Source organism: Lathamus discolor, chromosome 4, assembly GCF_037157495.1.
Source record: "Lathamus discolor isolate bLatDis1 chromosome 4, bLatDis1.hap1, whole genome shotgun sequence".
NCBI classification, from domain to species: Eukaryota; Metazoa; Chordata; class Aves; order Psittaciformes; family Psittacidae; genus Lathamus; species Lathamus discolor.
The window spans coordinates 9101343-9128718 of NC_088887.1; the positions used below are offsets into that span (position 1 = coordinate 9101343).

The 27376-nt window shown below is 46.4% G+C and overlaps 1 protein-coding gene and 1 long non-coding RNA gene across 3 annotated transcripts; one reads left to right on the forward strand and one right to left on the reverse strand.

Moving 5' to 3' along the window:
- ATP1A1 (ATPase Na+/K+ transporting subunit alpha 1) lies at window positions 1-27344 on the reverse strand. Of its 2 annotated transcripts, none has more exons than XM_065676319.1 (23): window positions 27078-27344; window positions 19909-20013; window positions 18566-18625; window positions 17425-17628; window positions 16956-17069; window positions 16303-16437; window positions 15990-16107; window positions 14141-14409; window positions 12916-13114; window positions 11425-11534; window positions 9839-9973; window positions 9131-9323; window positions 8497-8672; window positions 7829-7965; window positions 5857-6007; window positions 5053-5221; window positions 4278-4432; window positions 3811-3934; window positions 2877-3022; window positions 2624-2754; window positions 1959-2060; window positions 786-877; window positions 1-341 (listed from the first exon to the last, which is right to left on the reverse strand). In XM_065676319.1, the coding sequence occupies exons 1-23, from the start codon at window positions 27087-27089 to the stop codon at window positions 313-315; spliced, it is 3066 nt and encodes a 1021-aa protein (XP_065532391.1). In that variant the 5' UTR covers window positions 27090-27344; the 3' UTR covers window positions 1-312. The 2 variants fall into 2 exon arrangements, with proteins under 2 accessions (XP_065532391.1, XP_065532392.1); XM_065676320.1 differs by lacking the exon at window positions 27078-27344 and adding an exon at window positions 21314-21418.
- On the forward strand, window positions 2416-5451 carry LOC136013060 (uncharacterized). The gene is made up of 2 exons (XR_010612121.1): window positions 2416-3721; window positions 4226-5451. It is a non-coding gene; the product is annotated as an uncharacterized LOC136013060 (long non-coding RNA).
- Window positions 27345-27376: the final 32 nt, after the last annotated feature.

Consider the following 27376-nt stretch of genomic DNA (forward strand, 5'->3'; position numbering starts at 1 on the left):
TGGGGGCATCCTCTTATAATCCATCTTTATTTGTAAAAATCCACATATAAAATCTTCAGTTTCCTTTTACAAAAACAAAAAGGCACATAAAACTACTCAAACTCTCATCCCCATGGACTGATGGTCAGACACTCCCCCCACCCCAACCTCCCCCACTGCTTTCTCCTCCAGTCCATGTTTCTTCAGGTTTCCTTTCGTTTCAGCTCACTCCTGCCCAAGCACAGTTCTGCGCTTGCAAAGATGAAGTACGCACACAGGGGAGGTGGTGGAGAGGTGGCATGGGCTGTGCGTGGAATGGTTTACAGGCGCTTTTTAGTAGTAGGTCTCTTTTTCCACCCAACCTAAGAGAAAAGAAGGGAGAAAACAGAGTTAGTCCTAAAGCAGAGTAATTAGAAGGTTCATGAGAGGTCCTTTTAGGCTCTGCAAACTTGCAGTGTAGCACCTGAACTAGTAAGTGACTCATCACAATGGAAAGGTCTTGCCAAATTGCTGATGTGCTGAAGCTTTCAGGCCCTGTTCCGGCTGTCTAGAATTACCCGAAGCATTATCAAGTCTTTTCCATCTATGTCAGTGCATTGGTACTTTCGTATGCTGCACAAGAATGCAGGGAGAAGAACAACGAGTCCTTAATTTGAACTAACTGCACTATTAGTGTTGAGAAAGGAAAAACACAGCACTGCATAGTGTCTGCACTGGGGGTCCTTGAGCACTGTCAGAGCTTCTACAGAGCTCAGCAGCCTGAGGAGGCAGGGAAGGAAACACACAGATTAGCATCATGTTCTTACCACCAGGGTTGCGTCTGATAATGAGCTTTCTGATTTCATCATACAGGAATATGATGAGGGAGTACGGGAAAGCACAGAACCACCAGGTTGGCCTGTTTGGGAGAGAAGACAGTAAGAACGCAGGCAGCAAAGATGCTCTGTGCCTAGCAGAGCTCTGACTTCACGGCACAGAGAAGTGCAGGAAGGCTGGCATGTCCCAGCCTGCCAGTGCACCAGCAACCACAAAGCTGTGGTTCAGCTGAGAACCTTCCAAGCCAAGAATTACCACCAAGTTTTCTGCTGCAATAGGTTAATCCACTATTTGGCTATTAATTCCAACATGAGGTGCGTCACAGCACCTTTGTGCTTCTCTGTACCAGCACCTCCCCACCTATTAATCTAGCAGCATTTCCTCCAAGTACACATAACCTTTGTGCCCACAGCCCTGCTCACTTCAATTGCACTCATTTCCCTTATGATTTACACGTGCTAACATCCAGTTGCTGCAGGCATTGGGCAAAGGGCAGCACTTCAGAACCAAATTCTAGATGACACTTCTGAATGGGACACGAGGTGTACCAGGATCTTTTTGCCATGAAAGTTTCACGGCACAGAAGCTAGAGGGGCTGTTCATAGTTTGAGACTAAACCCTGTCATGAAATGTTGCAATGCTGTTGAGCAATGCTTAAGATGCTGGCACCCTTCACACTGTTAGGAAAGCTCGTCATCTGCACTATGCAGCATCTTCCCAGAGACTCCATTACTAGTGCTATTTCTATGGGGGGCAGAAAAAGGCACAAGACACCATCATCATCAGTTAAAGAGTAACCTGGCCTATGTTTTAGAGCAATTCAACTGTCTTTAGAGATGCAGTCCCCTACCCATAAAAACACCCCATGTAAGTGTAACAGCAGCTGCACTAGAGCACAGTGGTACAACCGAGGTGGTGCTGCTTTTTAAGTGGGGCACTGAACTGCAGGCTCCCTATAAACATTCCATAAGCAGTAAAGAGTATCAAACCCCTGATGTGCCACACTATAGCAAAGGATCGCTTGCGCCCTCCAGCCTGAGCTCTTCTGGGTTAAAACTAGGTTTCATGCTTCACAAGCTCATAACCACTTGGATCCATCTCCCCACCCAAGCACTGCTGTTCTGTGGTACAGCCTGCTGCACAAAAACCATGATGCAACTTACTTGAGAGGGTACATCCTTAGAGCAACATCCATGCCAGGGCAGTAGGAGAGGAAGGCAGCCAGCGCAGTCTCCTCAAAGAGACCAAATATTAAGATCTTGTTCCTAGTAGAAACAGGAAAGCAGTCAGAGACAAAGTACTTTTCCAGCTGATATCCTAAAAAACCATCTAGTTGCCACAGGGTAATGAACAGAAACAGATACTCTGGTCTAGTCCAGAAATCCATCACATGGGGACTACCAGGCCATCAAAGCTGATTGCACAGTTGTTGCAAAGGTCTTTTCTGTCTCCAAAGATATTCCAGATCACAACCAAGTCAGCAACTAACCAGCAATAACTTTCATCACAAATCAGAAGGAGGCTGAGGTTCATGCCACCAGATCTCTTGATCCATCAGCTGCTCAGCTGCAGCACAAGACTGTGTAATGCAGCATGTCACTGTCCTTTGAGGTGGGCTAGCTTCCACAGACAATGCCAGAAGAAGTCATTTCACTTTGTCTCAACCATGGCAGGTATGGCAAGAAAGAGGGCCCCACTCCCTCTTTTACCCACTACGCAAGGCACCAGATTGTTGAAGACTTGTACCAAAATGCCCAGACACTGCTGGGATGAAGAACTAGAATAATGTGCACTGGAGAATACATCCTCCTTGGACAGCCTGACTTACTTCATTCCCTGCTGGAAGACGGAGTTTCTTCGGGTCTTACAAATGATCAAGTCTGCCCACTGCACGACCACAATGCTGACAAAGAAGGCTGTATGGCAAGTGAACTCCACTATTTTCCTCTGTTCGTAGGTCTAGGAAGCAAAGCAGAGAGCATTGGTTCAAACATGCTGCCTTTGTTCTCTGGAACTTACACCAAGTTTAGCAGGCATTAGTATTTTGGCTGGCAGGCTCTAAGCTGTGCCTCAAAACTTACCCATTGCTGCCCATAGCTGTCTTCCACATCATTAATCCATCGGTCATCCCACTGAACTCTGATTCCTAGCAAGCCGTAAGGCCAGAAACCATTCTCGGCCATGATTACAAAATAGGTGAAGAAACCCCCAAGGGCCTGGATCATACCTGAACAGGTAAGAAAGGATGATAAGACTGATGAAGCTACTGTGCAGTGCAATTACAGTGGAAAGCAGTTTCCATGAGACCCCAAACACCTAAAAAATTGCTCCTTGTGGGGCTCAGTCTCCCAGGCAACAGCTATAGAAATAGCTCCTGCTAACATCAAACTCAGCTGCATCCCTCTTGCTGAGCAGCTTCTCCTCCCAACTTCATACAGAGTTACTTCTGTTCTGTTCTGCCCCGTACTGTGATGGCACAGTACTCAAGGACACATGATAAAACACTCTTTGTATTCTCATTAAGCCATGCCCACCCCCAACCCTTGCAAAATACAGTCAAGAAGGTTCCCAAGGTCTGCTGCAATTAAGCATGAGCTCCTGTCCTGCAAGCTGGGCACGTCTCTGTAGCTGCCTTTAATCAAGGCTCCTAATACTGTGTGTTTAGGGATATGCTGGAGAGAATCCTTTACTTCTAATTAAACTAACAATGGGATCTATGTTCTTGCTGAACAAGTCTGAACCAGAGGAGAGCTGGTTGTCAGCCAGTTCCTTTACAGCACTATGCAATTAAACAACATTACTGTGAAAGCGATTCAGCGGATCAAGCTGCGCAAGCCACCGCTATGTGGCATGGGGACAGAATCACAGCAAGTTCTTAACAGCCCAAGGTTCTGGTTCACACATCCCAAACCTCAACCCTACCAAGGTAAGCAGAACAATCACTGAGTTAGGGTGGTGTATAACCCCTGCTACCACTGAGCTCAAATAAGCACCGGAGAAAACAGACCAGCTTACCAATCTGCCCATAGGCCATGCTGATCAGCCGCTCATTCACCAGCTTGTCTGTTTTGGGATTTCTGGGCTGCCTCTTCATGATGTCACTCTCTGCTTGCTCATATGCCAGGGAAATAGCAGGGACCTTTGGAGGTAGTAGGACTGCTGTTAGAACAGTTCCAATTCTCCATTGCATATAGCCTTCCCTGCCCCATATGTTCCATCTGAGAAACAGCATTGTCCAAAAACCATAGCTGTAGTATTCAGGAAGGACCTTATCCTTCCTCCCCATTCCCAGTTTGCCCTTACATGGAACTGAAGGGCCCTCGGACTCAGAGAGCTACAAGACAGGGATTATCAAATGGTACTTATTTTAAATCAGAACACTAGAGAAAACTCTATTTAAGCGTTTTCCTTCCGCCTGTTCTTTCTTTAGGGTACCCCAAGAACACCCACATTTCTTCTCAAGACAAAAAGACAACATTCACCATGTCAGTGCCCAAGTCAATGCAGAGGATTGTGACTGTTCCCAGTGGAAGGGGTATGTTTGCAATGATGAAGATCAGGAATGGTGTGATTTCAGGAATGTTACTGGTCAGGGTGTAAGCAATAGACTTCTTCAGGTTATCAAAGATCAGACGCCCTGGGTCAAGGAAGAGAGGACAACTAATGTAACTCTTAGTTATCAGCAGAAGGCAGCCAAGTAGCACATGGGCAGCTTCAGTATTAACACTGAAAAGCAAAATGCTAGTGCAGCAACCTGAAGGGGCTCCTTTGCATGTAAAGCTGAGACTGTGCTCCATGCACAGCATCACCTATACAGAGTAACATTTCTGGGCACAGCAATCAGAGTTCACTGCACACAGCAGCAGGATATTTAGCCCTGGGCTCTAAGGATCATTAGGAGCCCCTGGAAGCACCCTCTGTTCTGCTCCTGTTTGAGAGCTATTGCTCCATCAGGGAGGGAAATGTGTCAAGACTCAGCTGGCAAAGATGACTCTAGGGTCACGTGATAGGGAAAAGGACAAAGTAGCTTTGTTACTCAGCTGCTTCCTCCAGTTACCCATCCCAAAGGCTTGTGCTGGTCCCATGGAAAGGGAGAAGACTTCTGAAGGGAGGAGGAAAGCCCTCCTTGAAAACACTTGTTGTGGAAATAAGCTCAACAGACAGGAGAGCCCTACAGAAACCTCTATTCCAGAGGGAATCAGTAACACTGCTGAATTATGCCACTTTGCCACCACTGCACACAAGTTATAAACTCACCTTCTTCAACCCCAGTGACAATGGAAGCAAAGTTATCATCCAGCAGAATCATGTCAGCAGCCTGCTTGGAGACATCTGAGCCAGAAATACCCATAGCAACACCAATGTCAGCCTTCTTCAGGGCTGGGGAATCATTCACACCATCACCTGTGACTGCTACAATGGCACCCTAATCACAAAGAGAGGGATAGAAAGACTGAAATGAAGTCATCATGTAACATGTTTCAGGCAGAAAAGCTTTCTCCTATCTTTCAGGTGATGAAACACAAAAAACTGCTTCACTTTGTTGGAAGGAGACCTCAATTTCTCCTTGTCCTCCCTCACCCCTTTTCCCCATTCTGATCAGGCTTGGAGAGCAGCATGGTTCTCTGATAAAGGAGATGCTGGACAATACATAAACATGTTGAATCCTCCTCTCTCAAGCACCTCCAGAGCACTTAGGAATTAAGTGTTCAACATTCTAGGATCAGAAGAAAGCCTCAGTACAAAATTAAGATACTTTCCTGAAAGATCCTTATGTATTGTAGAGCAGCCTGACAGCAGCAGCTGGTGGCTGCTGACAGACTGAGAACTAAGTCTGGCCCTTTACCCAATGGCACTCAGAGGACTAAGTCCTGCCACCTCAGAAGGCAGCACTGGTTAGGAGTTATATATATATACACATATATATGTGTGTGTGTGTATATATATATATTATATATATATATATAATATATATATATATATATATATATATACACACATACACACGCATATATGACTGGGGATTTCTCCATATGAAATCCTTGGACTCCCTCTCTTTACCTGGCGCTGGCAGCCTTCCACAATGATAAGCTTTTGCTGAGGAGATGTCCTGGCAAAGACAATTTCTGTATGATGAGTCAGGATGTCATCCAGTTGCTCACTACTCATGTCCTTCAAATCTGTGCCATGAACAACACAAGCTTTGGCATCCCTGCAATCAAGAGACAATGTGATATTTTACTTCACAAGTTAAACTAAGTTTCTCATTAGCTGTATTTGCCTACTACAGCTCTTCAGTGCTCTAGGAACACTGGCCCCTGCTGTGCTAAATACTAATTCAGGCAGCCTCTGCACATAAGTTTGACGATCCAAGTTTAAAAGGTACAGGGGAAACACAAAGAAAAAGACAGTGCCAAGCAACAGACAAACAGCCCCAGAGATTCATAGAGAGACTAATTCTCTCTATGGCTTTTTAAAATTAATCAAGGCACAGACTAGTTGTTTCCACAGCTTGGCCTCTCTGCAAGAAAGAGTCCCTAGCTCAGGCTGTTGGCTTCCAACATCACAAGAGATGCTGTGGTCTTCTGCAGGCAATCCTTTCTGCAACAGACTGATGATCTACATGTGGCTCTTCACAGAGAGCTCATACTGTGTTACTTCAGACTATTTCACACTCTTCAACAAAAGCATGCAGTGTTATATTTAGACCGGTTTGGTACCCTGCACGCTACGGCAAAATACCACCTCTCCAACCCAACATACCATCCCTTATAGGTCTAGGAGACTCTCCACACGGCTCATGACATCATCAGACTGGGAAATTCCTTCCCCACCCTTACAGCCAGCTGCTGACCTGCTCAGTCACACAGCCCAGTGACCCTCAGCCTGCACTGCTAGGTTGTGAAGTTACCCTTGAGAAGCGAGTACAATTCAGCCACAATACTTGCCTTCCCCAAGCAATTTCATTCTACAGGGTGTCTATTCACAGTTCATAAACTACATGGCTACCCTCCAGCCCAAACACAGGCTGGGTCAAGCTAAGCAATGCAGACAGCCCAGCCATTCTGCAAACAGCCTGCTTATGCCAAAGCACATTTTCTGAGGATGCCTCAGTTCTGCACCAGGCTAGGAAGGCTAACATTAACCCCTATGAGGAAGGGATTCCATTTTCACATTTATTCTGCTTGTAGCTACTGACTAGTGTCAATTCCTCTACCCAGTCCTAGTCCTGCTCCCTTTGACCACCTGCAATCAGACCAAGAAGAGAGTCTGAGAGCAAGAGGGACAGAACTGGGCTTTGAGTGATCAAGTTTAAGAGGCATTGAAGCCCTTTTCTCTGAACAATATAAAACAGTTAAACAGTTTACTTTCAGTAGCTCATTCAGTCTGGATTGTGACTAAACCAACCCATTTTCTTTTTACCAGAGTTTTCCCATTATCTGTAAGTTACCTCACCAAATAAGCTTGACTAAGTACGTATTTGATGGCAAAATTAAACCTACCCTCTACTTAAAGATCTGGAATCACAGGAGGACACAATTTCAGGCTCTGCAGCATCATTGCTCAAAACAGTCCCAAAACAGCCAATCCCCTCTCCTGTGCCGCTTCGGATACTTTTTTCCTGTCTGCTACATTAGGCCAGTACATGCTGCTTGTGCTGTGACATGAACCAGACAGGGCAAATGCTCATGGAGAAAGACTTCACTCAGCCAGCTGTTTCCTTGCCCCAGTGGAGGGACAGACCATCAGGACAGGCAGCTATGGGGCAGGGAAACGATGGAAGAAACTGCCAGCTTTCTGTACAGTCCTTACTTCTAACTACTTCCCATTTACAAGAGACACGCACACTCAGGACAGCCTTGTGCATTCTTCATATAACCCATGATACACACTGAAGAGCTAAAACATGGTAGGCTAAGCAGATGCTAAACTTTTCATGTCTAGGGAGAGATGCTGAGGCATTATTCAAGGCAAGCAGGGAGGCAAATGCTTAATTCTTCAAACAGCTCTGGCCTTCCCCACCAGTCAGTACCTGGGGTTGACCTGGCTGACAGGAATGTTGAGTCGAGCAGCAATATCTTCTACGGTTTCATTGCCCTCAGAGATGATGCCGACACCCTTGGCAATGGCTTTGGCTGTGATGGGATGGTCTCCGGTAACCATGATAACCTGAAATGCAAACAGATTGCTGTGAAAGCCGTGCCTGTACTGCAGAGCAACACTGCTCAAAGGCAGGTCCCTTGAGATCAGAAAGGCCACGTGGCTTTTGTTCTACAAGTGAGGCCTGGCACGGAGCAATCCTGAGGTACCAGGTAGTGATCTGTTACCAGCAGGCAGGGGATTGAGGTGGATGGAAGACAAAGAAAATTGTTAATCCCCAAGTCAGATTCAGTTCTATTTCCAGCCTGTGCTTCGCACTCTCATCTCAGTCAGTGCTGGGGGACATGCAGAACACACTCAAGCCAAATCACATGCTTGCTTTGGGACACTATGTCATCAGCACCTGTCAGTTTGGAGTCAACTCTATTTTCAGTCTATTAACATACAATCATTTGTATTTAACTCAGAAATGAAACCTCAATTAGTAGTACTTAAATCCTGACCAATACTTCACTCACTCACAGCAACACAGAGAGCAAACAAAGCCATTTATATCCACAGGCATAGAGCAAAGTTACTGTCAACCCAAGAATAAACTACCTTGATCCCAGCACTTCTGCATTTGCCAACAGCATCTGGCACAGCAGCACGAGGAGGGTCAATCATAGACATCAGTCCTACAAAGCACAGTTTGTCTACAGGGAAGTTCAATTCGTCCGTGTCAAATTGGAAGCCTTCAGGGAACTGATCATCAGGCAGAGCCAAGTGACAGAATCCTGTAATACATCAAATCCATGTTTACTCTGTTCTTACACATCAGCAGGCAGAGACAGCAAATGCTTATTGCTTCTGCAAACAGCTGCACAATAACAGGGCTACTGAGGCAGGAGTCACACTCATGTTCTGATAACTAATAGGTGTTGCTAGGTGCCCAGGCACAGCTTGGTTCACATGCAGTGGAGCAAATCCATGTGGCCCCATGGAGACTGAAGGTCCCAAATGCTTTGCTTCATTTTGATCTAGGGGATTCAGCTGCTGGGCAAGATAAGACCCTGCAGGCTTCGTTTTAGATTAAAGGCTAAAGCAGAACTGTTCCTACATGCATTGAAGCGACCTTGACTCAACACTATGGTTACACTGCAGGAACAGAGTACAACCCTCCACTAAATTTGTGGGGACTTTGCACAGGAGCACGAGGGACAGATCTTTTCAATTTAAGGTTGCATTTCCTTACCTAACACTCTCTCCCCAAGGCCTCCCAACTCAAGGTAGGCATTCTGAAAAGCATCTTTCATTTCCTCATCCAGTGGTTGCTCTTTGCCATGAATAAGAATGGTGCTGCAGCGATCCAAGATCCTCTCTGGAGCACCCTTCATCACCAGCAAGTAACGGGATTCTGATGGGTTTGCATTTTTGTGGATAGACAGCTAGGGTGGAAAAAATAAAACTGGTGTTATAGACACGTACTGCGAAGGTCAAAAGTAATCTCCATCACTCAATGTGTTGTCCATTACAACAGCTCAGGACAGCTTGTGATATTCTGCTTTAGTTTCCATTTACCTGCACCTTAAAGAGGTTCAACAACTAAGGAAAATTCTTACGCATTCTTTAACATTAACACATAACCACAGATGTTGCAATGACCTTTTTCGTATCCAAGCTCTACCTTTTAAGATCATTTTCAAGCAGTTCATTCCTACTCCAAGATTCGAGTTCTTCCATTCTCTGTGCACTACTGCTGCACAGGTTGGAAACATGTTTGGTCCTTTCTCAGCAGCTGACATCTTAGTGTCAAGGCAGCTCCAGAAGCTCTTAAGTTTATAGTCTACAAGCATGTAATGGCTAGACAAGATTTTAGTGCCAAAAAAGGTTTGAGGCACACTGCATACAGATTTACACCAGTGCTTCACATAGCAGCTCTCCCTTAAGTGCACATGCTTACCTGGTACTTGTTGGTAGAGTTAAATGGTATTTCCACCACTTTGGGATACCTGTCTCTCATCTCCTTGACAGAACCACAGCACAACTCAATGCATTTTAGAAGTGCAGACTCAGAGGCATCTCCTGCCACTGCTCTCTGGGGAAAGAGACAACTATCAATGCGTACATCCCAGCAGAGTCACCACAGATGATCAGATATTTTTAAAGAAACATGTATTCATCTCAGGTGTATTCATCTCAGCTTCTACGTAACACAGGATGAGCATGAATAAATAACTGTATTATCTAGTGACAAATACTGCATGTCAGAATGCCAGGCTTCCCATTCTGAGACAAGCAGTCTTGTGGTGCCAAAGGCAAGCAGCCCTTTAAAAGGGCAGAGAAAGTCAGATAACCAGATGCAGCCAGAGAAAGAGAGCTGGTAGGTAAACTTCAGCTATGTACATTCCTTGCCACGAAGAACAGCAAACGTGACATGAAGACTGATGACATGCATACAAACACTTGCATGTGCTCTCCCACCCTAACACAAGATCAGTTTAGTGAGCCTCTGGCAGGGAAGATTTAATCTGTCCCCATCTCTTGTCCCACTAGGTTGGCACTGATAGAGATTGTAGACGGGGGTTCTTAGCCCTTGAGATCTGTGTGTACTCAATGTCCTGCTTGAGTCGCCTTTGCTGCATTTTAAACTAAGTATTTCTTGCCCTTCTGGTCTCTCTAGCCAAGAGAATTTTGGGTTTTTTTGGGGGGGGTGTTTTCTGGCTGGGTTTTGTTTTTTTGGGGTTTTTGCTTCCCCTCCTTCCTCCCCTTTCTTCCCATTTTTCTACAGCTTTTTGGTATCTAAAGACTTTTCAAAACTCCCCCCTCCCAAGTCTTCCTTAGATGGGAAGAACTCCAGCTCTTCATCTTAGGTCTAAAGAACATGACCTGAAGTTACAGTCAGAGGAGTGCTAAGAAAAAATAGTTTGTTCCATCATTTCTATTACCAGAATACCAGAACAGCCCTGGGAAGTTTACTAAGCAACATGACTAGTATTTGACAGATAAGCACCATTCAGTTAATTTCAGCCCTGGCTGGGTCACAGTTCAGAAGCAGGAATTTGAATTGATGTTCTGCTGGCATTTGCACCAGTGCTGAACCAGCAAAGCTTAAAAAAGCCAAGACTTGCCAGTGAGAACACACTGACTAAAGACAGTCTCTCATGACTGCTGCTCTCCCAGCTCTGGTGTCTACTACTCTGAGCTCCCAGAACTGGATGCTTGTAGCTTTTAAGTGTACAAGTGCCAGAGACAGAGACTGTTGGAACAGCCAGACACTGGGAAATGCCTAGGGAAGCTTTTCTGTCTTTCCTAGACCTGTCTGAAGCATCTGACCTCCCACACAGACTGTTAGTGGATGTCCAGAGTCTGCTGTGGGAAATGTATCTTCCCAGTCCCATCTCCTATAACAGTACCAAACTGCAGTAAAGACTAAGAGTGGCAGATACCTCTACTTGAAGGTTCCTGTCACCCACAGGATGTAATCTTATTACCATTATGGGAGGGCAGTGGTAGGGAACAGGCCTTCTGTTTCTTTTAGGATCTCACCTTAAGAATTGGTATATTTTCCTGGTTGGCCTGAAACACAGCACGGTTGCAGAGACCCGCAATTCTGGACAAAGCACTCCAAGTAGCTGAGCTCTTGTCAAAGGAAGCACCTGAAAGTAAAAGAATGTCAAAAAACGCACCCCTCAAAAAATAAGCCTGAAATCCCACAGTTTTAAGAGCAAGAAGCCTTTATCTCAGAAATCAGGAACACTTAGAGCCTGTTAGCACACTACATCTCTTTCAAACCTCCTCCCTTCCCAGGTACTTGATGTGCAGTTGATTGTTTTAAGACCGGAGGGTGGAACGGCAGCAGTGCAAGAGAACACCTTTGCTTTCAAGATTTCACTAACAGCAGCATCCAGCAGCAGCCACACTGACAAAGCCAAGGAATTTTGGACAGATAACATTCTTTCAGAGAGGCCTGACTAAGGGATGCTGAATTCCATCTCCATGTTGTCTCACTTTATCCATAACCCAGGAACTGGACGAAATAGCTCCCAAAGGAACAGTCCTTAAAGAAAGATCCTGCTTTTCTCACACTGACCCTTAAGATGGTTTCAAGGGAGATGAACTGAACAGCAAGTCAGTTGGTAAGCTAATGCACCTTTCATGAAGTGAAATCTTCCAGGCTTATCTCTACTGCAGCCAAGCCCACATCAAGCACTTCCAAAAAACACTATTTATGTACTACTGTTAAAGACCAATAAAGCAGCTTTTTCAAAGTGGCTTAGACAAGCACAATGTTTTGGAGTGGTTGGGGGCAGGGTGCAGTAGCACCAGTGAAAAATATTTATGCTAATAACGTGTTGCAAGCACTACATTTCACAAGTTAGATGACAGCTAGGAAACTCCTGAATTTGGTTGTACTGAACCGTTCTGGAGAGGTAAATACCTCTCTCAATTGCACAGCATATTGAGATTTCAGATTCTTATCAATATCTAGAAGAAACTTCGTGCAGAAGTCTTACATTCATTGCTACTGCTCTGCAAACACAACCAGGATGTTTTGGGAAAACCCTTGTTTAAGAGCAGCCATCTATTTCAACATGGGAAATTTTCCATCTACGTCCAGGTCAATTTATTACCAGGGTCAGCACCTCTGCTGTCCACACTTGCAGCAAGACTTAAGGTGGGGCAACTTCATCAGATATATTTTGGCAAAAATAATCTGCTACTCTGAAGTACAGAACAGCAAACATTTCTACACACAGGACAAACAAAGGACTGAACAATCAAGAGACTCAAATTCCAGTGGAGTAACTCTGAGCAAAAGACGCCTATGTGGAGTTTAGGGATTAAAGAGAACTGTGGAAAATTACAAGCTTTCTAAGTGTCACCTTAAGTCTTTTAATGCTCACTGTAGATCATACGTTTGAAGTCCTTGCAGTGTGAACTTCACTTGGACTGGACAGCGAGAAACATGGGCTCTTAGAAGTACAGGTGTACAAGAAGCCCCAGGGAAATGCCTCAAGCACAAAGAGATGTTCTTACCACTCTGGTTCTCTGTAGTATCGGCCTCATGAATCTGATTGTCAAACCACATGTGTGCAACAGTCATGCGGTTCTGTGTCAGGGTGCCTGTTTTGTCAGAGCAGATAGTGGATGTGGAGCCCAGGGTTTCCACAGCCTCCAGGTTCTTCACCAAGCAGTTCTTACGAGCCATACGCTTGGCTGTTAGTGTCAGACATACCTGGAGACAAGGAGTAAGACAGGTTAGATGTGACTGTGCTACCCAACTCACTGTGGGCATGGAATGATAAAACCGCTTATGTGCCTGCAGCAAATCCCTAACTCCATGCTCACCCTGCCAGTGCGAAATAAACAGCAGCATTTAGGCCCAGCTGCTAGGCTTAAATGACATTTTCCTCATAAAGCTTCCAGAAAAAGGACTCACAGGCTGCAGTTTCCCACTTTTCAGGGCATTCGGAAGGAAATAACATGCCCTGGAGTAACATTTTAGTTAAAGTTGCAGTTCCCTAATCATAGGAATTCTCAAAATAGATGGAGGGAGGCCACATATGAGAAGGCCCAAAATAGCTTTAGTGATAGGGCTGCAACTTACTGGTGTAGGAAACGAGCAGTCCCAGTTACCCTTTTTTGCCAGAGACTCTTATCTGGTTCTAGCTCCCAACTGTTCATTCCTTGCTTCAGTTGCTGCTCTGTTTCCTCAGGCTGCATGGAAGCCTCTAGCCCTGTCAACCTCCTCCACAGCTGAGCACACCTAGATATTCTCACTATGGTCTCTCACACTATGTCTTTGGGAAACCAAATTTACAACAACCTCTGCCAAGTCCCAGATCAAAAGCTGAGGCTAGAGCAAAGCTTGCAGGATGCTCCACCAGCCCTTCAGGGTTGGAGGGGCTTGTGTGCATGTGCGTGTAGAAACAGCTGTAACAGGAAAGCCCCTTCTTGCCACAGAAAAGACAAGTCCAGAACTCCCAGTCTTGCTCATTTCAGTCCTGCAAAGCCAAGCCTCTGTGCAGGTCTAGCTTAGGGACCCATCTTTATTAGATAAAGAGCTGCAGAACTTGACATTGATTTGGGCAGCTAGTCTGAATACACCAAGTTTAGAAAGCCTAACACTACACGCTCACCACAAAGCACCCTCTATTAGTTTAGTGTTTACCTCCGAATGCACACTGAGCATGAAGCATTCCACCTCCTCCTAAGCCATATACGCAACTCATTCAAGCTTTTTTTCCCCAACTTCACTCACCGTGACAGTTGCAAGCAGCCCCTCAGGGACATTGGCAACAATGATCCCAATGAGGAAGATCACAGCCTCCAGCCACGTGTACTCAAGGATGAGTGAAAGAATGAAGAAAGAGACACCCAAAAACACAGCCACTCCAGTGATGAGGTGGATAAAGTGCTCAATCTCCATGGCAATTGGAGTTTTGCCCCCTTCCAGTCCAGAAGCCAGACTGGCAATACGGCCCATCACAGTGCGATCCCCAGTGCTAATGACAATACCACGGGCAGTGCCTAGGAAAAAAGAGAGGTGTTAGAACACAGAAACCCTTCCCAAAACACACTAAACTGAATTTGTTCAGCCTGTCCTAGAGTTTAGCAAACTTTGCCCAGGATTCTGCAGGTAGGCATTACAGCAGCCAAAGTCTCCCACTGCAGCACTTCTTAATCTCTAGCAGAACAAGAAATACGTGGAAGTGTGTGTTGCACAGGATTCTCATGTGACTGGTCAAGCTGTAAACCCTCTCCCTTCCATGCCAGGGAATCAAGTGCCAAATGCAGGGAATTAGAAGCCAAATTCAAGTAGACAGTATCTTCTTCCCTCCTTTAGGAGAGGGCTCATTTTCTCTCCCCCAGGCTCTTGAGAAAGATTAAGAATATCCTTCAGTTTGGCTGGCTTATTTTGTTTTTTGTGGGTTTTTTTTTCTTTGAGGGTTAGTGTCCTGGGTTCAGCTGTAGCAGTTATTTTTCTCCTTCTCAGTAGCTGGTGCAGCGCTGTGTTTTCAACTTAAGCCTGAGAACAACGCTGATAACACACCAATGTTTTAGTTGTTGCTCAGTAGCACTTGCCCCATCGAGGGCTTTTCAGTCTCATGCTCTGCCAGTGAGGAGGGGCACAGGAAGCCAGTGGGGAGCAGAGACAGGACGCCCAACCCAAACTAGCCAAAGGGGTATTCCATAGCACAGCACGTCATGCCCAGTATAGAAACTGGGGGCGAGTCACCTGGAAGGCCCAGATCACTGCTCAGGTTGGGCTGGGTATTGGTCAGCAGGTGGTGAGCAATTTTACTGGGCACCACTTGTGTTTCTTGGGTTTTTTCCCCTTCCCTTTTTAGTTTTGTATTCTCTCCCCTTGTTATTTCCTTTATCATTATTAGTAGTAGCAGTAGTAGTCATAGTTTTGTATTATACTTTAGTCATTGGACTATTCTTATCTCAACCCGTTGGGTTTACATTCTTTCAGTTCTTCCCCCCATCTCTCTGTGGAGCAGGAAGGGGAAAAGTGGGGGTTTAAACCAAGACAGGCCAAAAAAAAAAGCAGAGAACAGTTTGCTGGTGAGAATCTGTCAGGAGACAACACAATAGGAGTCCTCTCCTCACAGAACTCCGCACCATCACTGAACAGTCACAGCTTGACACCCTGTGGAAGGGGAAAAGATGCTCTGGGCTTCAGCACAAAGACTGCCTACCATCATACTCCGCTGCAACAGGAAGCTCTGCCAAAGATGTTTGAATTTCCTACTTTCTGCAGCAGCTGTAGTATTCCTTACAGCTCTACTTAACCGTCTTGCTTTGTATTACGTTATCAATCATAAGATATCATTATTGCATTTTAATGCCGCTGTAGTAAGGCAGTCATGCTCAAAAACACACTACATAGCTCTGTGTGTCTGATCAGAAAAGAACAGTGCTGTGGAGTCTTCTTGGGCCATTAAACATTACTGCAGTTGGAACAGGCAAAGCCTTTGCTAGGAACTTCCAGCCTGCTCCTGCGTGGTATGCTACCAACTGAACTCAGACCATTTGCATTGCTTATCTTTGCAGTTCAATCACTAGCATTGTTGATACTTTAAGGAAGTAGGACAGTCACATACCTTCCACACAGTTGGTGGAAAAGAAGGCAATATTCCTGGTCTCCAGTGGGTTTTCATGGGAAAAGTCTGGAGACCTGGTCTGAGGTTCTGATTCACCAGTGAGTGAGGAGTTATCCACCTACATGCAAGAGAATATTTTGTCATACACAAGCAGGCTCATGCCTTCAGCAATGCAAGCAGGTAAAATACTAGGCACTCTCCCCCCTTCCCTTCCACTCCATCACTCACTGACAGCATAGGAGACATTCTTTGAAACCAGACCAACTCATCACCCTTCTTAATGAAGCTTTCAGAGAGTCTGTCACTGCTGTACCTTGCAACCATGTGCAGATATGATCCGAAGGTCAGCTGGGATTCTGTCTCCTCCTTTTACCTCCACTAGATCTCCAACTACAACACCTTCAGCATTTATGCTCATCTTCTCACCATTTCTGACTACAAGAGCTTGCTGAAAGACAGTGAAGAAACAACCTATGTCAAACAGAACTCTTAAGAAGGGAATTAAAAGATCTGAGTATCTTAAAATAGTTGTGCTATGGCTCTAAGAGGTTTCTACTTGTACCAAGACATTTATCTCCAATATGCATGTTATTTAAGGAAAACAGCTATTTTTGTTTTCTTGATATTAAAGTTCCTTGTTGCCAAGGTGACAGTAAGATAGTTATGATACAGACTGTTTGTGAAGGAATCTGAGTTTTAGTACTTATCACACCAGTTACTGAACTCCCCAGACAATAGAGAAAGCGTCCTATGAATGTTAGTAAGCTGGTGGAACCCAAGAGTACCCTGGCGTATCAGTTACCCAGAGCATAAAGAGGAAGGAGTCTCACAGACCCCTCAAAATTAAGAGCTAGTAACCCACACGAATAGCCAGGCCTTTTGCAATTGAAGTCAACATTTAAAACAGTTAATAACCTTGAGCACGCTACAGCTTGGCAGATCTCAAGGAAACAAGGTATTCCATACCTGAGGCACCATGTTCTTGAAGGACTCCATAATCTTGGAACTTTTTGCTTCTTGGTAATAAGAGAAACAGCCAGTAATGATAACCACAGCTGCCAACACAACACCTAGGTACAGCTACAAGGAGCAGAGAAAGTGAGTCAGAGGATGATCTGCCTGAGAGGCAGTTCGTCCAGATAAATGGTATTTGGCTTGGTATTTGAGTGCCCCATTAGATAGCATGGAGGTACTTGCAGTCTCTGTACATTTTGTACACAAAGGCTGTCCACAAGCTAGTGTTAACACAACACAGAGGAAGCTGGCTGTTCATTTCATTATGTGGAAGCATTCCAAGGCATGTTAAGCTCACACACTGAATTTCCCCTGGTTATGGGAAAAGCTTCTGGACTGAATGCTTAAAGGAAGTTAATCTGCTTTGAGCCAAAGAGGCTGCTGAGCATGCCTTTGAGGTAAACCAGACGTTTTTACTTACATTATCATTGTTGGGCTCTTCCTCCATCACACTTTGTATGCCATAAGCCAGAAAACAGAGGATAGCACCAATCCACAACAGGAGTGAGAATCCTCCAAAGAGCTGCCGACAGAACTTTACCCATTCAGGAGTGGTCGGTGGGGGAGTGAGAGCATTTGGGCCATCACGAGCCAAAATCTCAGCTGCACGTGCAGAAGTTAAACCCTAAAAGAAAGGGTCCTTTTATAAGCATCATGGCAAGACCAACTGGGGAAAGTAGCTTCGAGTTCATTCCTGTTCTACCACAGCAACAAGGAGATGCTAAGAGGTAATGGAGATCTCCACAACAGCCAGGGCTCTGCAACACAAGTGCAGGAGCAATTCTCTTCAAGAAGAGGAGCTACAGTATGCCGAATTCTGCTGGCGGAGCCATAGGGCTACGAACACTGAAGAAGGGCAGGACAAGGCTACAGCAGCAGCCCTCGAGATCTGAGGAGCAGCCCATTCTATGAAATTATGGAACAAGTGAAAGCTGGGGGCCGTAAAGATGATGACACTTTGGATTAGCTTTCCAGGAAGTTCAGCTTTCAGAAACCAAGGTCTTTGCCAGGAATAAGCAAGTCTGATGCTATAAAGTAAGGTCAGACTTGTTGCTACACACTACCATGCAAAGAAAAATGCATTAGGCAAAGCTAACAGCCAAGGTACAAAGCCACTGCAGTGCTTCCGTACTGGACTTTGAGGCTAGTTAGGCCATTTGCACATCTCTTACTACAAAAGGGTAACATTTTAACTGCTGCTAACCACCATTAAGTCTGTAGGTATGTGCTAGCTCACTAGACTACATCTGCAACTTAACAAACAGTTGCCTTTATCACAAACTCCTCAGGAAAAAAGCCCAACATAAACGCAAAAATCAACTTGACCTTGGAACAATTCAGATAAAGTCACTAAATTATTGCAGCCAGGCTCTACAGTGGGAGGATGAAGAGAATTATTTGTGAGCTCAACAGTCCTCCCAAAGCCTGGGAAACTCAACTGGAGGAGGGGAGATTAAACATAAAAATGCAGACCACCCAGATCTCCCTTTGTGAAGCGCTCTGAACCGAGACTGTTCCTTTTCAGATCAGGGAAGGAGGGAGGGAAAATAAAGTCTACCTACCCGACTCAAGTCTGTTCCATATTTACGATGAAGTTCATCAAGGCTCAGCTTGTGGTCATCCTGAAAGACAAGAAAGTGGTTGGGGTTGGGGGGGGAGAAGAAATCACTGTGCCTGCAGGTTTGTGAGGAAGAACTCACCAATTCCACCCTCCACCCCAGGTTTCCAATTTGTAACAGTCTGATGAGAGAGCAGGACCCTAACACATCTTCTCTGTGAAGAGAATCTCTATCTCATTCTGCAACTCTAAGCGGTCCCCCATCTTAAGCATTCTTGTGATTATTTGGGAATGACATGATGGCTTTTCAAACAAACTGACTATATCTCAGTGCTGCCTTAATACTCCCAGAAGACTCTGTGAAGCCTCAGTGGGTTTTGTTGGGGTTTTTTTAGTTTGGGTTTTCTTTCTGCTGGAGCAGTTTTGTTTGGTTGGGTTGGCTTTTTTGGATTGGGGGCAGGAAGGAAAGGAGTTGGGGGGGAAGGTCAGAATGTAGAGAATATTAACCCTGTAGTTTCACACATTTTTAAGTAATGCTGCCAGCTTAAGCAGTGTTTCTTCCCCCAGAGAGGCTCCTTTTCGCAGCCAGGCTACTTTTCAGTTGGATCATGTTGGTGCAGAACAGTGCCTCACTGAAGAGATTCTACTGGAGGGAGGAGATACTATAAGTCAACATTGCTACTGGCACAATCTCACCTCTGAGCAAGCTTTAGATTTCTCTCTCCCTAAAAGATCCTAAGAGAGAGTCCAAAAACGTGAAAGCCCACACTCAAAACCGCAGCACAGAAACAAAACCTGCGTCATCTTCAAGGAGAGCAGATCTAAGCTGGATGAAGCTCATAGACAGATGTACAGCATCACCCAATATTCACAGATGGGGATGGGAGACACTCCCAACAGCTTCAGACATGATTAGAAGGAATAATACTGAGCTCAGTCTGAGCAGAGGCCAGCAGTAAATGGAGCTGTACAGACTCCACTCCTCAGATGGAATGAAAACAGCAGTCTTACTCACATGACAGCACAATAAAGCCTGCACTGCTGCTACCCAGACAGTGCTTGCCTGGGTGAGGAAATGCACTTAGACTGTGCTACAGGTAACAAGGCAAGCAGAGACTTGGGTTCTGTGTCAAGTGCCTTTTGAGAAGTGATGTTTCAGGGCCTACTATGTGTTTGCCTTGATGCCAAAACACTTGCAGCATGACTGGCTTGGAGACAGCAGGGACAAGAAGGGATATCAGTGCTTTCAGTCACACCATGTTATCAGCACACCAGTCACATTAGGCACAGGGCTTTGGGGGAAGTGAACATTCTTAAAGCTGCTCTTTCCATGCCCTACACTCTCACCATTGAGACTTCCTTTTTAAGCTCATCCATGTCTCTCTCCTTCTTCCCCTTTTTCTTCGAGCCATGCTCTGACGTAGCAGTGGGCTCATACTTGTCTCTTCCAGCCTGAAAGAGAAGACAATACCATTAGAAACAGCCTCTACAGCAGTACCACTAACCATACACACAATACTGACAGGCAGACAAAACTATTAAGGATTATTGAAGTTGTCTAGAGCTAGACTTTACTAAAGCCTTTGACACCGTTTCTCACAGCATTCTCCTGGAGAAACAGCTGCTCATACCCTTCACTGGGTAAAAAACCCCCAGTTAAATAGCCAAGCCCAAAGAGTGGTGGTGAATGGAGTTAAACCCAGTTGGTGGCTGGTCACAAGTGACGTTCCCCAGGGCTCAGCATTATCGATGATCCAGATGAGGGGATTGAACATACACTCAGAACTGGTGAGGCCCACACCTCAAATACTGGGTTCAGTTCTGGGCCCCTCACTACAGGGGAGACATTGAGGCACTGGAGCACGGCCAGAGAAGGACAATGGAGCTGGTGAAGGGTCTGGAGCACAAGTGTGATGGGGAATGACTGAGGGACCCAGGAGGTTTAGTCTGGAGAAGAGAAAGCTCAGGGGGGACCTTACTGCTCTCTACAACTGCCTGAAAGGAGAATGGAGCCAGGAGGTGGCTGATCTCTTCTCCCATGTAAGAAGTGACAGGACAAGAGAAACTGCCCCAAGTTATGCCTGGGGAGGTTTAGGCTGAAGATCAGGAAAAACTTCTTAGCCAAACGAGTTGTCAAGTCCCAGGGCAGTGGTGGAGTCACCATCCCTGGAGATAAGTAAGAGACATGTAGATGCTGCCCTTAATGACATGGTTTAATGGTGGACTGGGCAGCACTGGGGTAATGGTTGGACTCTATGGTCTTAAAGGTCTTTTCCATCCTAAAGAATTCTATGAGTCTATGAAAGATAAGCCACTTCAATAAATACAAGAAAAAACCCACAAGCTAGTGAGAAGACAAGTCTGTTCAACAGCATCCCTGACAGATTAAGCCAGACATTGTGCAAGTACAGCTGGGAAGAAAGCAAACTACATGCTATTCAGTCAGTCTTGATGTGCAAGCTTCAGCTCAAGCTGAAAGAGCAGAGGAAACCAAGACTCGGGTGCACAAGTATGTTCCCTTCAAGGCTTTAACTCCTCCTTCCCCCTCTCAATCTTCTACATCCTCTGGCAGGGAGCAGCCTATCAACTGAAGATAAATAAAAACTGGTATCTCTGATGGCTCGAATCTGTGGGATCAGTTCCAACACTTTCTTTTTCAATTTGGCACTCTAGCTGGCTGGTTACGCAACAGAAATCTGCTTTCAATTTATGGCAGTTTGACCATTGAGAATGGTATACAAAGCCATAGTACCCTTCTGCAAATCCAGTCTGCACTCAATCTTGCTTACTCTTCACAGAGCAGATGATTTGCTTAAAGCTTCTTTATTCAGATGGATTTTCATTCACTTCCGTTGTGGTTAATTCTGCATGAAATCACGCAGAGAGTTAGATCTTGTAATGATGGGGTAAACAAGCACCTAAGGACAAATTGTGACGTAGCACATATAAACATCACTTAAAAGATGAAAAAGTACAGAAGAATTACAGGCTGAAATAACCTTAAACTACAAGACACCCTAAACTGAACACCCTACCCTGGAAGGTACCAAAACCAGGCACCACCACAGCCATGCAGTGCAGTTCCTTCATCAAGTACTCCATACATTTCCAGCCTCTTGCAAGCCTCCAACAGCAACTTTTCCCTTCCTTCCATTCTGTGTGGGACCTACCACAGCCCTGCCAAGTTTAATGTGATGAGATTTTCACCCAATGAGCTCTGCGAGAAGTCTTTTGAGATCAAACAGCAGTTAAGGGCACCAGAGTCAAACTGTTAACACGATTAAGGAAAGGTTTCAAAGGCATCGTGCATGAGCACCTCAAATCACAAACTGGATTCCTGAGCTATCTGGACACAGAAACGGTTGTTAGGACGCAAGAACTGTACTGTTGAGCAGCAAACATGGGAAAGTTTTATTATTTACTCCAAGAGAAGTAGAAACCAAAACCAAAAATGACACTAAAGGGAAAAAAGAAAAAAAACCCAACATGACTTTTCTAAAAGCAGCTGTCAGTTACATCAGGATGAGGATTTTCATTGTTCTGAGAAAGTTCTGTGCACACCACCGCAGCCACAGTCATACATCTCACATGCACAGCTCTCTCTTGCCCGGTTCAGTAAGAGCAGGCTTGGCATCTCCCACAGCCTTGCATACAGCTATAGAGCTGTGCAATGGAACAAGTTCTGAATTAAGTGGAGCTGAGCCGTTTGCCTCCTCTCATCCAGGAAAAGGACACAACTACAGACTGTCAGCATTCCTTACATTCTCTTTCCTGCACCAAAACTCCCATTTCACTTCATTAAAAAAAGAAGTGAAAGACAGAGAATTTAAATCAGCAGGATTCTTGCATGCCAGCATCACAAAAATTTGCCATGGGGCAAGTCAGAAACAGTCACCATGAAGCATTTCTCTCATTCAGTCTCCAAAGGAAACAACTCTTGATTTCTGCTAGAGCTCTAGCAGACAAGTCCAAACACAGTCCTGCACATAACACATGCTTCTTGACTACTGCACGAGGCAATAAATGATTTCTAATGAAAGTGAAGGAGCCGGTGCCTTGAGTAACAGTCCATCACCTTCAGTTTCACCCCCTTCCCCCAAGAAAAGCTTGGTGAGCTCTTCCTAGTGACCTAAAAGCCTCATGGCTCTTTGAAACTTACCCAGCTTACAGGGTGGCAGGCATTTAGATCCTTCAGCTACAGAGACAAATGACAAGTGGGTAAGCATGAAAAGGTTCACTGCTCTTGTTTAAGCATGATTTGCTTAGAAAAACTCGAGCAAAACCCCCGGCAGTCAGCTGCAGTCCGGACAGAAAGCAGAGTTACTTGTTTCTTTAAGCACCCAAGTAACTGAGTCTTAATGGAATCCATCTTCTGGAGCTCAGAGTTCCTCCCTTCTGTTGCTTTAGTACTGCATCTCACCCTTATGCAAAAGGTAAGTAGTCAGTAGCATTGGTTTCAGCTCTTGCCATACAATCATTTCACACAAAGTATGAAACTTCCTGCTTCATCATTCAAATCTGAACTTGACACATCCCTCAAAGTCCTGCCCCTTTTCTGTGCCTTCAGGGCCTTTGCCTCTCTCCTGGCAAGATGTGCCCAACCGTTCAACAAAAGGCTAGCGCTGGCTGGGCTGCCAGGGGAGGAGGGGTTCATCCCACCCCTCACCACTGCAGGATTTCCCTGCTCTCTCCCTCCTTTTCCTGCCATACAATGAGAAGAAGGTTTACGGTACTCCAGACCCACATCTTGCTGAGAAATAATCACATGGCCTGAACACAAAGGAAGGTCTGTCTCACCAGAAATGTCACCCCTGTTACTTGACTTGGCCTAGGAACTCTGACTCATCAAAAGTGCCACAGAAAAAACAACATAGCTTTGGAGTGTTTCCCCCCCATTGGCTTAAGCACACTATTTGTACCTACCAGTGTAAGAGGTTTCATACAGCTCCCAGAAAATCCTATTATCTGTCAGACACAGCTTATGCTTTTCCACTCTGGACTAATTGAGCCATTGGGGCTGATGTTCTTAACACAAGGTCTGATTGACCAGGAAACCATTTGCACCAGGGAGGGGTGCAAATCAGCCTCAGAAGTACACTATTCTAACATCACCTAATCCAAGAAGAAACGTCAAGCAAGAGCCAAAACAAATTACACTGTCTCTGGAGGCCTGCTCTGTTCTAGTACTTATGTCATTATAATCAACTGTGCAGAGAAAACAGAAAAGTTACTGTCCTGCTGCCTCATGAGACAGTCTTCAGTAAATATATTAACCAGATGAGTCATGATACGGACTATGCCTATTGGACTGGAAATACCACTCTGTGACCCTACACAATCCTAGCAAGGGATGTGAATACCTTCTCTGGATCCTTCTTACTCCCTCCCAAGAGCTGCATTCAATCTCCTATCTTTAATCAGAAGTCTAATCAACTGCATCAACTGACCAGCATCTAGGCCAGTACAAAGCAGCTTTTTACTCAACAGCTAGCAGATGCAGTGCCACTTCTCAAATTATGGAAGGACAAGTTTACCTCCCAACACAAGGGATCTAAACCTTGCAAGCGTTTTCCTCATTAGGGTAAAAACAGGAGCACCCACACACCTTAAGTCTTCTCTGGATATTAGGACAAACATCTCTACTTCTCACAGAAGCTGCCTGAAGACCCAGGTGCAGAGCTGGCTTTCCAAATGGTACCAAACTGCTCAGCTGAGCAGCCCCTCCTGGCTTTTCAATGCTGTGCCAGCTACAGAGTGTCATCTCCCACAGTTCTTTGCCTGGAACATTAGTACACCTTTCCATCAAACTAGACATCTGTAGGGGTTGTCAAACACATGAAGATGAGTGGTCTGGACACAGTTCTCTATAGGAGCTGGTGACTACAGTTCCCCCTTGCAAAGGCCTGGGTGAAGCACAACCTTTTGCACTTTTCAGCAGGTCAGGATCCCACCAGGTTGTGTGATGATAATCCACGGGGACAGACCACTTGCTAGAAACCCTTCATCCCATTACACCACACTTTGCAAAAACATGGGCTGGCTAGGCCCAGGGTTTTCTTTAGCAAAAGGCATATCCTCTAGCCATAGTGACACAAAGCTGGAATGAGAAAGGTGGTGGAAGAGTAATTTATTCAGATTTCTTAATTGCACCGGATAAGCACCGCTTTGATTCGTAGCATTTCTCCTCAATTGGTCCATTATACAATAATCCTTCCCTAGTTTCTGACAGGCAAAAACCATAACTGGGGTTCAAGCGTTAGCACTGAAACCCAGAGGCAACTCAAAGCACCCGCTAACGACTGTGTGCTATGCCTGTGCAGCCAGGGAGATGGAGTAAAACACACTGCTGCCCGCAGACAGCTTCCAAGCAGCCCTGAGCAGAAATGAAATCCTGTCTGCCTTCCTCCACTACACACACCCCCTTGGATAATCTGCTTTTTGGGCTGAACAACATAGCTGGGCAGCTCACAGCCCTCCCCCTGTCCCGTTACCATTTAAAGTAAAACAGACACCCAGCTCGGCTTCTCCTCACAGAGGCAAGGAACTTGTTCTCTCACACTCAACACTCCTACTTTCTCTTCCAGCCCAGGCTCCCACGGAAGGGAGGTTTCCTCTCCAGGCACCCTAATTCAGGGCAGGCACATGCTGTTCAGGGTTGCAGCTACACACTGCCTTTTTCACAAGCCTTGCTCTCTCACATCTCTATTTTTCAGGGGGTCCCCAGTTACCCACATGCATTCTCATTGCTAAATCTTGTGACTTGCTGTAAGAAAGCCTGAGGCAGCTGTACACTGTTGAATTATCCCTCGTGTTGGCACTTCAGTTTCAGGCCAAATGCTGCTTTATTATCCATGCAACCTACGAAAGCTGAAATCGAAGAGACACAGCTAACACTCTTCTGGATAAGACGGCATCTGTATCTCCTATTAGTCCAGCCAATGCAGTGCAAAAATCCCAAAACCTTCTGCAATGCCCTTATACATACACACACAACTCAAGGCTTCTTTGACGATTTAAAGCATCCAGAAGACTGCTACACCACCAAATCCTCCCTCGGTGTTTTATCTTTTAGAGGACCTCTTACTGCGCACACTGCTTGCTGCCCACCAGACTGAACTACATCATGCTGGGCTGCCAAGCATCAAAAGAACTTCACTGAGGAAAAAAAATACACACAAACACATCCCAAAAGCCCACCCCACTCCCTCCTCACAACTCCCTTTTCCAAGTAACTGTCCCTTCAGCCGTGTTCTTGCAGCTCCCCTACTATTCTGGCAGTTATGTCAACATTGCCGCCTGTTGTACCACACCGATGAGGACAATGTAAAGCCAAGTCAATGTTTGAACAGTGCTTGGGAAGCACAGAACACCTGCAGGCAGGGACGAGGCTGCCACCTCTGCATCTCAAGGCCCTGTGTGGTTCACCCTCTCCTGGAGGAGCGGAGAAATTTGGGAATTTTCCAGGAATGAGTCTAAACCAAAAGTAAATAAAAGTCTACACACCTCCAACTATACAGGATACACAGGGAAGTGTTTGAATGGAGGGGGAAAAGCAAACATCCAAACAGTAAAATCCAGAAACCAGTCCTTACTTTCTGAAAACAATATAAAACTGGAGCAACCCAAGAGGTGCTCCTGCTCCACACATGGGCGCTTCATCACAACATCCAACCTCAAAAAGTCTTCACTCCTGTGTTCAACAGCCTTCACGTTCACTTTTCGTTAGTTCAAAGGTATGATCTAACTAAAAACTCCTCCCTGGGGGCTAGGAGGTAGAAACAACGCTGGTACAGGGCAGAAACCATGGCACGGCCTTCTGCGAGGCTTTTACCACCCTATTAACAGCACAGGCACAACAAAGTCAGGGGCGACCACCACCCTCCCACCACCATCACCACTACCAAGAGGAAAATTAACCCTAATGATCTTGACAACTCTCCTTCCCCCCCGGGCCCTCCCGTCTCAACAAGTCTGAAGTACTCCTAGGGAGACACGGGAGCAGCCATGCTCGGCAGCCCAGCTCCAAAAGGGCATCAGATAACACCAGCCCCGGGGGCTGCGGGCCCCACATGGCCGTGAGGCTAGAGGCCCCTCTGAGGGAGACCTCTGCGATGGGGAAGGCGGCGGGTTTGAACTGGCACCCCCCACCCCGGGCTCACCGGCACCGGGCCCCCTCCGCGGCCATGTCTGCGGCAGGGCCCGCCGTGCGCGCCTCCCGTCCCGTCCCGTCCCGCCCCGCCCGTTACTTCCTCTCCCGGAGGCGGGGGGCGGGCTGGCGGCCGCCGGGGCGCGTTGCTCGGGGGCAGCAGCACCGGCGACGCCCTCTAACGGCCGTTACCGTTTACCAGCCCGCCCCGGCCACGACGTGGCCTCCCCCTCAACCCCCCTTTCCCCGACACAGACAAAGCGGAGCCGCGCCCGCCGCAGCCGGAGGGGAATGGGGCACAGCCATGGTCCGGCTCCTTGAATTTCCCACTCCCGGCAGCGTGCTTCCCCCCCCCAGCCCCGCCGCTCACCCCTCTGCCCATGGTGCCGGGCAACGGCGTGCGGGTCAAGAGACTGCGTGCGAGGAGCGGGGCTCAGCGGCGGCGCCACGTGTCCCGGCCGGCGGCAGGTGCGGAACAATAGCAGCACCCCGGACCGCCGCTCGTTTTCTTCTTCTTCTCCTTCTTTCTCCTCCTCGGGTCCTCTCCTCGCCTCTCCCCCTGCCCGGCTCGCTCCTCTCTGTGGCCGCAGCCACCCGCAGCTCCAAGAGCCGCCGGCTTCCCGCCGCATAAAGAACCCCCGCCACACCGCCCCGCCCCGGCCCGCCCCT